Source organism: Nansenia antarctica (assembly GCF_963989245.1).
Source record: "Nansenia antarctica genome assembly, chromosome: 10".
Classification (NCBI taxonomy): domain Eukaryota; kingdom Metazoa; phylum Chordata; class Actinopteri; order Argentiniformes; family Microstomatidae; genus Nansenia; species Nansenia antarctica.
The window spans coordinates 6,617,384-6,632,550 of record NC_137680.1 but is presented as its reverse complement, the minus strand read 5'-3'; the positions used below and the strand labels follow the sequence as shown (position 1 = coordinate 6,632,550).

Below are 15,167 nucleotides of genomic sequence, written 5' to 3'. Positions count from 1 at the left end.
ATATTGTTTCCCGTTAGAAGAACGCTGACATGACTGGCAGCAATGTACAGTCGAGGACGATGTACAGTGTATCAACATTTGGGGTAGATGTTATAACAATATTAGACTGGACAAGGAGAGAACGCACACCGCAGAAAGTCTTAGCGAGGTGCTGGCAACAACGGAGTAAATCCGTTACATATAGACATATATACATATATACACATATATACGTTAGAGATAGAGATAGAAGAAGCCAGCCGCACAACTCAGGTTCCAGATAAACACCTTGTTTTGCATCTGGAACCTGCGTGCGGCTTCTATCTCTTTCAATAACGATATCGGACGCCAGGGGGAGCCCTATCCACACATGATTGTATCTGAGATTTACTCTAGGCACAGGGTCAGCCATAGTCGGCGCCCCTGAACAGTGACATGTTGATGTTTGTATTCAGTCGAGGTCTAATCTGTTCATGTTGATCTCATTAAATATGTTATGTTAATGTTTGGTGTTTGATGTTGGATCGATTGACCTATTGCATCTCATTATGATAAACAGGCATTCTGTGAACATCATGCACATAGACATCTTGGCAATCCAAAGCACAACGATGAAACGACTAGGCCCATTCAGATGTTATTAGATGATCACATCGCATCATTCTTGATAGGCCTCTTCTACCAAATGAATAGCCTACTTTATTTGTCATCCTCTATTCTCACTCTCCTTCTTTCAACACGGTGTACTGGTCCCGTTCAAACGTGAAATCGTTTAACAGTATTACGCAATAGAATCATTGACATTGAAGGGGGCGTGACTAGTCTCACTTTTACAATATCATTGGTTATATGTCTATAGAAGGCGTATCATTGGTTAGATGTCTATAGAAGGCGTATCATTGGTTAGATGTCTATAGAAGGCGTATCATTTGGGTTTCATTCACAAATCTCCACCGGGGCACCGCGTTTCCCTTTCGCAGATGTGAGCGTAGAAAGAGAGGACCGCCACCTTGCATGTGACTGACTGGCCCCTTTATCGTAATTTATTCCTACCATTGTAATTCTTTTTTTTCTTTTTTTTAAAATGTATTATTAAAAACGGGTCTGAACAAAACATTATGCTACATATAAAAAGAGATGATGGATGGATGGATGGATGGATCGAGAGGTGCTAAGATCGTCTATGTTTAGGTCTTCTGTGCTCCATCCACTTGACTGTTGTGGGAGTAGGTGATATGGCACTCACACCCAGATAGTATGCCAATAATGCCAGTGCAGGGCACGTGAGAGGACACAGGAGAAGCAGTGTCAGGTGTGCTCTGTCCTCCTGCAAGTCTGTTGTGTGTTCTGATATGTGACCAATAGATAGCAGCAGAGAGAGTGGTGAAGGTGTACTGTTTACAACAGTCTGATCTTTACACGCTGGGGCCAGTGCACTAAACATGTATGCACTCATTGATTGTACTGTAAGTCGTTTTTGGGTAAAAGCGTCAGCTTTTAAATATAAATGGATACACTACACTACACTGTGTGTGTAGTCACTGTGTGCTCATTCTACTTTTCCACCTCTAGCCATGCCTACACTAACCATATGTTCACAACTCATTTCCTCGGCCATACAAATGACAAACAGCCAATAGGTGAAACCTATATGCGAATGATAATTTAATGATTTACCTCATACAACCAAGAGGGTTGGTCCACATATTTTAGGATTCCCTCTTTATTCTGGCTCTCTGATATGTTGCTTTAAAGCAGTCTATAGAGGGAATAATACACCTTTACTACACTAAGGGCTTACTTACTACTCACAGTGAGTAACTGACATCAATGTCAATGTCAATCACACATCAATGTCAATGTGGTAATCCATGTTTTGCGAATGAGACGATTGTGTGATGGCTAACTAAGAGACTCTCTCTCTTTCTCTCTCTCTCTCTCTCTCTCTCTCTCTCTCTCTCTCTCTCTCTCTCTCTCTCTTTTTTTTTAACCCTATTTATTGAAGTGGTCATACATTAGCAGCCAGCAAAGACAAGCTTAGACCTGAGCCTAGAAGGTCAACAGTTGCAACAGAAACCTCCTATGAAGAATGCAGAAGGAAAAAGACCCTAGTGATGGGGGATGGGAAAAGGGAGGAGGGGGATGGGAGGAGGGAAGGGGGGTGGGGGGGGGGGGTAGCGTGTTGTCAACAGCTCTGGTGAACCTATGGAGGTTCATTGAGTTCACACTGCACCGGAAAGTATGGGGGAGGGAAGACCTTCAGTCGACTTAGAATCTCGTGTGTGTGTTTACACACCAACAAAGAATCAATATCAATCAATCGATACAAGTTTTACTATACGAAAAGCTCTATGACATAATTAAATGATATAGGATGTGGAGTGTATTCTAGTCAGTGCTCAGCTTATGTATTGGAAAGGTATAATGATGGCTGGTTACAATCTTGATGGACAGGTCCTTGTATAGCCTGCAGTTGTGTACGTTGAAGGGGGAGGGTCGTTGAGTTCATGTTTGTGGCTGTTGTATGTTGAAGGGGCAGGGTCCATGAGTTCACATGCATAGCCATGGATGTATGGGGGAGGTTGCCTGGAAAAACCCTCACTAACACCTGTGTCCTCATTCCATCTTTCCACCTCTAACCATGCCTACATTAACCATACGTTCACAACACATTGGCTCAGCCGTACAAATCCAAAACAGCCAACAGGTGCAACAACAACATAGCCCTATGTGACCTATGTGAATGATGATTGAACATAGGACACCAAGGCACTGGCACAATATTGGCTTTAGTTGATGGTGTCTCTGCTACAATTTCCCTCATATATATATATATATATATATATATATATTATTTATTTTTTTGCATTTAGCAGACGCCTTATTCCAAAGCGACTTACAATCAATACATTTGAATACTAAGCAAGTGAATCATCAATCCACCAGTCGTAGCAGGAAGAGTAATCCAGCTCAGGCCCGGGGCCATTGGCAGACGGAAAAACCTTCTTCTATCACCTTCTTCTAAACATAGCCCACCTATGTGAATGATGATTGAACATAGGACACCAAGGCACTGGCACAATTGATGGATTTAGTTGATGGTGTCTCTGCTACAATTTCCCTCACACAACCAAGAGGGTTGGTCCACATAGGATTCCCTCTTTATTCTGGCTCTCTGATGTGTTCCTTTAAAGCAGTCTATAGAGGGAATAATACACCTTTACTACACTAAGGGCTTACTTACCACTCACAGTGAGCAACTGACACTTTCAATGTGGTAATTCTATCTCTGTCTTTCCATGTCTCTCACACACACACACACATACACACAGTCACACACACACACACACACACACACACACACACACACACACACACACACACACACACACACACATACACACACACACACACACACACACACACACACACACACACACACACACTCACACATACACACACTTTGTCTAAACACACTTTTACCCATCATTCATCAGCAACCAGAAAAGACAGGCTTAGACCTGAGGCCAGAAGGTCAACAGTTGCAACAGAAACCTCCTATGAAGAATGCAGAAGGAGAGAGACCCTAGTCATGGGGGATTGGAAGAGGGAGATGGGGGATGGGAGGAGGGCATTGGGAGGGGGTAGTGTCGTGTTGTCAACAGCTCTGGTGAACCTATGCGAGTTCATACTGCATCGGAATGCATGGGGGAAGGAAGACCTTCAATCAACCTCAAAACTTGAGTTTTGTCAGCATTCAAAACAAACAAGTTTTAAAATCACACAAGGTACGTTGTAGCAAAGCAAGTTGTGGCTGACAAAGGGCCTGGTTTGGTGTAGACGCAGAGCAGTATATCACAGTATCATCAACATAAACAATAATTGGAAATTTGCAGTGGAAACATTTGATCGAGACTGTTGATATATATGTAAGGAATAGGAGTGGTCCCAGGATTGATCCCTGGGCACGCCTTTGGCTACACTAAGGGAGGTAGAAGTGAGACCTTCTGCCTGCACGCACTGAGATCTGCCTGATCTGATCTTTGTTCTGACAGTCCACAAGTCTTTGCTCATACTGCATGAGCCACAGTATCAAAAGCCTCAGATAAGTCAATGAAAAAGGCTGCACAATGTTGCTTGTTGTCTAAAAGTTCATTAAAAATAATGTACTACATTTAGGGCCACTGTAGTTGTACAGTTTTTTTTTTTCCTAAAACCTGATTGAAAATCAGATAAGATATTGTTAGTAGATAAGAACTCTTTCAGTTGTTCACTCAACCAGACATGGACAGACAATTTGGAGATGGACCTATAATTGGTTAAGACTGTCGGGTCACCCTTTTTCAACAAGGGAAGAGCAAAGGCAGCTTTCCATATAAGAGGAATTGTGTTAGTGTCCAAGGAGAGATGGAAAAAATGTGTCGCTTTAGAAAGTAAGGCTCCAAGTTATCCGGACCTGCCGATTTTCTAGTGTCTAAAAGTTTGAGGGCTTTATACACCTTTGAGACTGTAACTGGTTTTAAAGCTAAAGAGAAAATGGAACTGGAGAGGCCACACACTCAGAAGGCAAAACAAGGGGCGCTTAGGTGGCGTAGCGGGTTGAATGAATGAATGAATCGTTTAATGACCACACGACCTAGGTCGGTGGAATTTGTTTTCGGTACAGGTGGAAGCTCAATACAGCAGTGTCAAAAAAACATACACACATTGCACATAACTATCACATGTACACACATAGCCACAAGACAAGAACATATTTACAATTTATAAAGTGCAGTACATCTGGCAGGGTTATTGCAGTTGGTCAGGTGTCGAGAGTCCTTATAGCAGAGGGGAAAAAAATGTTTTTGAAACGGGATGTTTTGGTGGCCAGGGATCGGTAGAGGGCCGTCCAGAGGGCAACAGTTGGAACAGGTGGTGAGCAGGGTGGGAGGGTTAAGCGTTGACCATGTAACCGCAGGGTCCCCGGTTCGATTCCGGCCAGGGACATATCCTGCATGTCAAAAACAAACAAAACAAATCACTTGCAAAGCAGACTCTGACATGGAACCCACAAGGCAGGAGGAAGAGAGGAAGACCTTGAACCACCTGGAGAAGAACCACCGAACAGGAGATGAAGGCGGAAAGGGCTGTCATGGCAACAACTGGATCAGAGAGCACAAGATCAGCGAGGATGGAGGGAGGGAGGGGTTTCATCGATGGCCTACGTGCCCTAGGGAATTTAAAGGCCTAATTTAAGTAAAGTAAGTACGTTTCTGAGGAGAGCTGCTTGTCGACAATCCTGAGCTTTTACAATCTTGATGGACAGGTTTTGTATAGCCTACAGTTGTGTGTATGTTGAAAGGGGGAGGGTCGATGAGTTCACATGAGGCTGTGTATGTTGAAGGGGGAGGGTCCATGAGTTCATGTATGTTGCTGTGTATGTTGTGAAGGGGGAGGGTCAATGAGTTCATGTATGTTGCTGTGTAGGTTGAAGGGGGAGGAGTGGATGAGTTCACGTGCATAGCCATGGATGTATGGGGGAGGAGAATCCTCTGTCCCTGAGGTCCTCACACCATTCAGTATACCAATGCCTATAAAAAACCTGCACGACAACTCCTGTGTCTTCATTCCAGGCTATGCCTTCACTAAGTATACATTCAACACATTTCCCCAGTCTTACAAATCCAAAACTGACAACTGCAATGTGAATGATTGAATATTGACAGGACACCAAGATATTGGCACAATATTGACTTTAGCTTATGGTGACTGTCTCCGCTACAATTTACCTCATACAAACAAGAGGATTGATCCACATATCTTAGGGATTCCCTCTTTACATTGCTGCCATTCCTTCTATGACCATCTGATGTAGTCCTTTAAGGCAGTATATAGTGTTAATAATACTCTAAATACACTGTTACCACACTAAGGTTTACTCACACAATGAGCAACTGACACTTTCAGTGTGGTAATTCTCTCTCTCTCTCTCTCTCTCTTTCTCTATCTCTCTCTCACACACACACACACACACACACACACACACACACACACACACACACACACACATACATACACACACTGCCACACGTACATTTATTGAAGTGGTTGCTAAAAATTTAATTAACCAAATTATTGGTTTGTCTAAGTTCCCATTTGTCACACTGCACCTTTACCCATCATGCATCAGCAGCCAGCAAGGACAGGCTTATACCTGACCCTAGGAGGTCAAAGGTTGCAATAGAAACCTCCTATGCAGAAGGAAAGAGAACCCAGTGATAGGAGACGGGAGGATGGGGGTGGGAGGAGGATGTGGAGGGGGGGGGGGGTGGACATAGCGTGTTGTCAACAGCTCTGTTGAACCTATAGAGGTTCATTGAGTTCTTACTGCAGCAGAATGTATGGGGGAGGGAAGACCTTCACTCGACTTAAAACCTCCCAGTATGTTTACACACCACCAAAGAATCAATACAAGGTTTGCTATATGAACAGCTCCATGATATAATTAAATAATAATCAGAATTGATTACATGTATAAAGTGTTTTTCATTTAAATATTGTATATATATATATATACACATATATAATATATATATATAGTATACAAAACGTATGTGGCTGTGTATGTTGAAGGGGGAGGGTCTATGAGTGCACGTGCATAGCCATGGATGTATGGGGGAGGAAAACCCTCTGTCCCTGAGGTCCTCACACCACCCAGTATACCGTATATATATAGATGCCTGTAAAAACCTGCACTACAACTCCTGTGTCCTCATTCCACCTTTACACCTATAGCCATGCCTCCACTAACCTACATTCACAACACATTACCTCAGCCACGCAAATCCAAAACTGCCAACAGGTGAAACCTATGTGAATGTTTGAAAATTGATAGGACACGAAGAAAAACTATTACCATGCAATCAACTTGTTAGTTGATGATGATGATGATGATCCTGGAGCAATTAGGGGTTCAGTGCCTTGCTCGAGGACACCTCGACACGTGGCCACCCAGGGTTCGAACAGCCGAACTGCCAACCTTGCAATAATTGGGTTTAAAGGGTATAGGCCAGCCTATAAAGATGCAACTTTTTAAAAAAAAAGATATAGGCTGAACAGCCCTTAGATGGTCAGGAAGAGAGTTCTGAAGACGTGGCATGTGAGAGGGAATAGGAGGGAGTGTATTCTACTTAGTTCTCAGGTGATGTGTTGTGGAAAGGTACAATGAGGGCTGGTTACAATCTTGATGGACCAGTTTTGTATACCAAAGGCATACGGTTGTGTATGTTGCAGGGGGGGGGGGGGTATCACTAAGTCCACGAGCATAGCCCTCAATGTATGGGGGAGGAAAGTCCTCTGTCCCTGCGTTCCTCACACCATACAGTGTATATAGATGCCTGGCAAAACCAAAGACAACCCCATGTCACACATCAAGAGAGTGTTAATGTGAGTTGGACTATTAAATATGATAAACAATCAACCATAATGCTTAATATTAGTGTTTGGACAGACTGCGATTTGTAACTTTGAAGTGTATAGGCTATGTTGAAGAGGGAGGTCATTGAGGTCATATAGCAATGTATGGGGGTAGGAAAGCTCTATGTGCATTAAGTACTTAATGCTATACAGTCAGAAAACTCACGCTACTGCCGTATGACCGAGAAAATCCTATGAAATATTATTTGGACAAGGGAGTGCTTTCCTTTAGTCGGATATGATGATGTATAATGAAATTATATCAATGAACACCTAACATTCTAATCCTTTATCTTTGGCTGTATAATAGGCAGAGTGAAATGGCACTAAAAAAGCAATTAAGGATGCAACAACTAGAAATTGACAGACCATTATAGTTTTAGAAGGCTTTTGAGCTTTAGGGCATTTTCATGTATGTTCTATACCTTGCCATTGGTAACCTATGTGGATATTGACAGGAAATTGGGTGACAAGTAGTGAAGCGTGGTTTCTAATTCCTTGATCTTGCTAGACAATGCACCAAAACACGGTGGAGGATTGGATTACATGGGATGACAACAACCACAGGGTTGAACAGTGGGATGCTTAAATTGCAGCTGGGAAGGGAACTGTGACTGGCCTCCTTTAGAGGAACCATTTAGGGAACCATTTTGAAAGAAATTACATGAATGAATGAATTAATTAATTAATGAATGAATGAATGAGGCTGTTACTATAGAACTGTTAACTAGACTAGTATAGTTCATTAAAATGTAAATCATTGAAAAATCCTCTCAAGATAAAAGTCATGTTTAAAAAGTAAGCTATTTATTGGATTGGTGAGAAAGAAAGAAATATAAAACTCCTGCTGCCCGCATAGGGTAGTACTGCTGTTCCTGAGGAATCTATAGGTGTCTCACGTTGATAATCAACCCTAGGGTACATAAGGTTGCAGAGAATAGGAAATGTTAGAATAGGTATAGCATAGCATAGAGTACAGCACAGTGTTTTATTTGTACAGTATAGTATAGTGGATAGTGTACATAGCCTTTATTTATGTAAACCAGCTCCTTTCCCTTCTTGTTTTTTTTAGTTTTGTTTTCTTTCCTAGCACCAGGGGAGCCCCCCCTCCCAAATTTCGTTGTTTGGTACCTGTACTATATCAATGACAATAAAGACCATTCATTCGTAATGGCATGCATGGTAGCCGATGTGCTTTTCAGAACTGTCTATCGTTATTTCCTGGGTGAGGGGCTGCCCCCGGTATTCACGTGGCGCACGTCCTGCTTATAATATATCTTATAACGGTTCTTGCAATATTTAAGTATATGATCATACAAGCAATTAGGCAATAATATGTTTAAGAATATGTTTTGTGTTCAATGTATGGGGGCTATGAGCGCAAGGATTGTAAATGCTCAAGGTCCTGCCTCTTTCATGCGTGAGTGCAGGCGTAATAAACTAGCGCGCGCGTGTGTGTTTACACCGCTCCGCCGTAGTACCCAACCCCTTACAACCCCACACGAGCGCCACATGTGTGGGCAGGGCCGTGAGTGGCTTTAAGAAGCGACCAATCAGTGGCCGGTAAAACGATCACTGGTTCGTGAAATGGACCAATGGGTGGCGTCGCTGTCAATTGAGCAGCCAATGACCGGCCTAGTGTGGCACGCACAGAATGTGGGCACGTGTATCCGTGCACATGTTGACGATCGTAAACCGTGGAGAGAGAAAGAGCCAGCAGAGAGACCAGCCAATGAACGGCCTCGGATGCTCCAGCGACGGAGTGTGTGAACGAAAATATCGTTATAAGTCCGGACAGAGCCGTTAAAATTGTTGCTGAACTGCTATTATTTTTGTTGCAATATTCAAGGTGAGTAATATCTGCTTACGTGGCTACATTCCTTTATAGACAGAAGGCTGGTAAAATAATAATCTCCCGTTTCAGACTTGTGATTTGTGGTGGTACGCCTATCACAGACATTGTTAAACGTTGTAAGACATTGGTTGTTACATCGTTTAATGTTTATTATGTTTTGTGCACGTTTGTTTATGTTTTGTGTCCTTATTTGTTGAATTGGCGTTGGTTTATCTTAAAATAGATATAGGCACAGCAATGTATTCTAAAGCCTTAGGAATAAAAAATAGAAATGTTCAAAAAGTGTAGTCAATTCAAAATCTGGATAGGTCTTTTTTTAAGGATGTTTGTTATAGAAACAGAATTCCATGTGGGATATCATTTTTGGTCGGATTGTGTCTGTCATTATCCGGTCAACACACACACACACACACACACACACACACACACACACACACACACACACACACACACACACACACACACACACACACACACACACACACACACACACACACACACACACACACACATACACACACACACACACACACACACACACACCACGCGCACACATTTATTACAGCATACACACATTAACACAAAAACACATGCAGCCATGAAGTGCTATGGACACAGGTAGAGGCAGGGTGCGATGGGTTTGTTTATCTGTGGCAGAGGTTGAGTTGGCACAGAGGATGGCAGCAGGATGGATAGCAGCAGGGTTTGCTCCATAAAGCATCATCTTAGAGGAACATGGGATTAATGGAATGTATTCTACCCAACAAGAAGTATTTCAGAATGACAGGGGTGTTGGATGCCTATTTTGTTTCCCTGCCTGTGTGTAAATCTGCGCCTTTAGGCCCCCAAAACAGTGCAGTAAATCAATAAGTGTGTGTGTGAGCAGCGAGATAGTCTTATCACTAACAGAGTGTTTGCTCTCTATCAATAGTTTGTGTGCAGATACTTTTATCAGCATTTCTATGTGTGTGTATGCAAGGTTAGATCAACATGGGTTTGCAGGTGAGTGCATGTGTGTTTAGATGTGTGCTTGTGGAGACACTAGTGTGCATGCGTGACCCCTCTTATTTCCCTGTTTGTGGGATAGCAGCAGGGACCAGCAGGGACTCATAGATTAGAGAGAGAGGGGGGGGGGGTATACAGAAATACTGAGGGAATGGCAAGGAGGGTGGTTAGTGTGTGTGTGTGAATCAGAGGGGGGTGGTGGTGGTGGAGAGGAGGGGAGGGGAGGAGCAAGAGAGAATGCCGGAGGCAGAGGAGAGAGAGAGAGAGAGAGACCCTGCCTTTTCCTGATTCTACTACTGCTTTTCCTTACTAGCACCCTTCCCCCTCACATTTCACTCTCCCGTCTCCACTCTGCTCAATGGGGGAGCCAGACATGTACTGCCATTGTGTGCCTACTGCCTACTGCCTACCCCCAGTTCCCAGTCGCAGTCAACACCCATGATAAACTAGGCCACTGGTATATATACCACCATTTTGAATTGGGGTGAAATTATTTTGGGGTGGGGGAATTTTTACAAATCGTATTTGGCCACACGTTTCAATGTATCTCTGTATCTCTCTCTCTCTCTCTCTCCCTCTCTCTCTCTCTCTCTCTCTCTCTCTCTCTCTCTCTCACTCTCTCTCTCTGTCTCCCTCTCTCAGTTGATTATAGAGTATGTTGGTATTTGACTGTTATTCCTTAAGTCTGTCTCACACATTCACTTTCTCATCGTCTCAACTCTCTTCTTCTTTATTGAATAACGGTACACCCTGTTATTGTTCTGTTACAATTCTGAAACACTCTTTCCCTCTCTCTCTCTTCCCAGAACAGCGATGCAATCGCAGGGCAGCACTTCTTCCCAGCCCTCCTTTGATTCGCTGAACTCCCGCGACAGCTTCCTGTTGAGCGACTCGGAACAGGCCGAGGATGACACCTCCGACGTTTTCCTGTCAGAGACGACGTCGCCGTCGGTCACCGTCGGTGACGTCGGTGTCGTCAGGGGAAACGGGAGTGACGGGGTGGAGAGTCCCGGGTCCCAGTGGGCGTGTGACGGCTTCACCGACCGGAGCGACGGGTCTGAAAGGTCAGAGGGCACGAGGAGTCATCCCCGGGGGGACGAGAACGAGAGAACGACGACGGAGAGGAGGGAGGGAGAGAAGACAGAGGGAGATCTGCTGTTCGCTCAGAAGGTGAGTGTCAGTAGGGGATTTAGGGAGGGAGTGGTGGATGGAAGAGAGAGAGACGGAAGGTGGGATCAGCTCATAAAAGTCAGTGTCTTAGTCTGTCAGTTTGGTGAGAGGAGAGAGGAGAGATAGAGAAGAGACGGAGAGAAAGAAGGTGTCGAGAGAGAAACAGTACACACAGCTTGTTCTTCAGCTTACTGAGACTTCCAGTTCATAACCCCAGTAGTAATATGTCTCTCCTTCTCTGCCCTCCTCCTCCTCCTTATCCCTCTTTTTTGTCAGTGTGCTGAGCTGCAGGGTTTCGTCAGGCCCCTCCTGGAGCTGCTGAATGGACTGAAGAGGGGACGATTCAACCGCGGTAAGCATCATTACCAACGTGTGTGTATGCGTGCGTGTGTGTGTGTGTGTGTGTGTGTGTGTGTCTCACAGTCTGCCTCTCTTCAGGTATGTGTGTCTGTCTAATGCTATGTCAAAAAACTAGAAATAGTCCGGGTGTTTATTTGTTATTTGTATTATTGAAGACCAGCGGTAATTCTGTTACCCCCCTGCTGCTATTGTCAAACCGCTGATTACCACTGCTATTTGCTATTTGACAGAGCTGAATATCTTTATTGATTGAAACCTTGAAGAAGGAAGGCAGCTTGCTGACTAAACGTCAGTTAAATAATTAGCATCGGAGCAAGAGTGCGCAGCGTTTTTTTGTGCTGAATATATACAAATACCAACATTATATAAACAGTGTTAGCCCACAATAAGCCAGTGAAAACAACGAGATGAGTCTTTGAGATATATGGTCATTAATTATGGTTACGATACTGTCAGACTGATGAATACATACCGTTCTTATCGTTCAGATTCAGTTGCATCGATTTAATCGTCTGCTTTACTTATTTTGTTTGGGGGGGGGCATTTAGCAGACGCCTGTATCCAAAGCGACTTACAACAAATACATACATGCGATTCTGCTAATATCAACAGAGATTACATTAAACTATTTATTTTGACCCGGCTTACATTAAAGTCAGGCTCCCTTTTGCTTTAATGTCATTAGTGGCTCAGCTGTTATTGGAGACTCAGTGCTTATTGGAAGTTTTTCTGTCCTCCTCTGCACTGGAGCAGTCAGTGTACTGTGGCTGTTCTGTGCCCCTGTGTCACGCTGCAGTATTGACCCAGCATGTATTGATCTAGTCTACAGTTTGACTTACAGACTGTCTGTAGTAGTAGTCTATAGGCTTTCCCTCCAGTAACCCGTTTTTTTTGTTGTGTTTTATGTGACCGCTGTGTGTATGTAATGACGGTTTACTGAAGTCATGTGTATAATATATGTGTGTTTGCAGTCCACTCTGTGTGTTTGTGGCTGTAGTGATCGATCTGCTCTGTGTGTGTGTGTGTGTGTGTGTGTGTGTGTGTGTGTGTGTGAGGAGGTGTGTGTCCAAACCCGTGTGCGCTCCCGTGCATCAGCGCGTGTCATGTATTGCGTGACTGGTGGAGAGTCTCTAGACATTGTAAATGCTGACTCTGGGATTATGTTTTGATCGACAGGTCTGAGTAGTTTCCAGCAGAGCGTTGCCATGGACAGAATCCAGAGGATCGTGGGAGTCTTACAGAAACCCAACAGCGGGTAAGAGCTCACCTCCCCCGTCTCCCCCTCAGCCTCAAACCACCATTGGACTGGGTCTCTCTACAATAGGTCCAAATGGTGCAACATTTGAATTACTGGTCATTTCAAAACATGGTGCAACATTTGTATTACTGGTCATTTCAAAACATGGAAGGTAATTTAAAAGAATTAGTCTGCTTTTGAATAGAACCCTGCTATGATAGTATCCAAAGCCACAGACAAAGACAACCACAATACTAGCTGAGAGAACAAACATGTTTAATGGAAAAGCAAGTGTTTTGTCTGGATTTGTATCTAGTTAGATTATGCTGAGGAATGTCAAGGTTCATGCTATTCTTAGTTGTGTTGTTGTCTTAACCTTATCATCCCCCTGCTTTCTCTCCCTCTCCACTGCTCCCTTTTTCTCTCTCTCTCTCTTCCCCCTCCCTCTCTCTTTCATTCTCTTTCCTTTCCCTCCCCCTCTCCTGTTCCTTCTCTCTCTGTAGGGAGAAGTATATGAACACTCTGCTGCAGGTAGAGATGATGTTGAAGCTATGGTTTCCTCAGATCTCCCCACTTGTCCCCCCACCTCCTCCACCCAGCGCCACCACCTCCCCTGAAGGTGCCTCTAGGGAGACCCAAAGCTGCACCCCGCCACACAAGCACAGAGACCAGCTGCACATCCCAGTGAAGGTAAGAAAACACACACACACACTCACACACACACACACACACACACACACACTCACACACATTGATAATCTGTCGATGTTAACAATCAACAGCCATGGCTAATTACATGATTGTCTGCCTGTCTGTCTGTCTGTCTCTCTCTAGAAACGCAGGCTCAGTTGGTCAGACACTGACTCCCGCACCCCTCCCCCTACCTTCTTCAAGCACCTCCACCCCAGCGGAGGGGAGGAGAGGCGGAAGCAGGGAGGAGACGGAGCAGAGAGATCACCTCCCTCAGCGGCCCTGGGGTCACCGCAAAACCTCCCGGACCGCACTTGTACCGCCGCCGCACAAGAGAACGAGACAAAGCCGGAACAGAAGGGAGAGAACAAAGAGAGAGAGGGAGAGGGAGAGACATCCGGCTTCAAAGCGAGTCGCACCGAGCCTAATCTCACTTGGGTCCACGTCGCGCCCATCTTATCCCCCCCGAAATCCTGCCCCCCCCCTCATAAGGGCACCGCCGGAAACGGCAAGAAAGGAAAACAGCTGCCGCCTGCTATCCCCCCTCCCGCCACCAGAGGCAGTCGAGCCATGCAAGACAGCTCGATCTCCTCCACGACGACGCCCCACAATGACCCAAAACGGTCACAGCCGCAGGAAGCCGGGTGTCAAAGCCAAAGCGTGACCTTAGAGCCCTGTCAGGGACTCGGCCCGTTACCTGTAGTCGCGGGGGAGGCCTTGAAGTAGGGGGCGGGGCATAAGAGCAGGGTGTGGCCCCGGCCCCCCCTAGAGACCTGATACACTGACCACATCTAGAATCAGCAGTCTACTTACTGTGACTATGCCAACATGTTGAAGCTTACTGAGTGGGAGAGAGGGGCCGGAGGACGGTCACAGATGCACTTAGGAGATCACAGCGGGGAAAAAGGGTTTCAGGTGCTAAAGATTATGAATTTTATGTTATTTCCTAATGACAACGTATAATATTGTGCAAGTCCTACCTGAATGCAATTAGTACCACAATGACTAAAAGTTATTCAGATCATATTTATTCCGACATCAAGGACAAAGGTGTGTCCATGTGAATCCAAACAGTATTGATAACAATCACAATTCCATGAACATCTTAACATTTGCACAAAAAAGTGGTTCTAGATCAGAGGTTTGGTTACCAGCTCCTAAAGCTGAGAGGACTGAGAGTTGATAAATTGTTTTTATTTATCTCTGATTGAATAAGTTGTATGTGAACTAGAATGCCAGTATGCACAACTAATATGGAAGCTATCGACAGGATGTTGGAGGCAGGAAATATAGGAGGTTAGGAGAGGTGGGGGGTGTTTTTGGGGAGTAAGAATTTCAATCAATGAAATCATTTATCCCCTCAGAGATGAATTCTAACTTCAGAGCCATACGCCATAACTCTTAGATTTGCAT

General features: G+C 44.5%; 1 protein-coding gene across 1 annotated transcript; it reads left to right on the top strand.

The window, feature by feature from the left end:
• Positions 1-11,110: 11,110 nt before the first annotated feature.
• LOC308166309 (uncharacterized protein) lies at positions 11,111-14,480 on the top strand (the record flags this gene model as incomplete). The annotated part of the gene is made up of 5 exons (XM_080540577.1): positions 11,111-11,467; positions 11,744-11,819; positions 13,004-13,082; positions 13,568-13,754; positions 13,899-14,480. The coding sequence occupies 5 exons, from the start codon at positions 11,111-11,113 to the stop codon at positions 14,478-14,480; spliced, it is 1,281 nt and encodes a 426-aa protein (XP_080396703.1).
• Between the last annotated feature and the right edge of the window lie 687 nt (positions 14,481-15,167).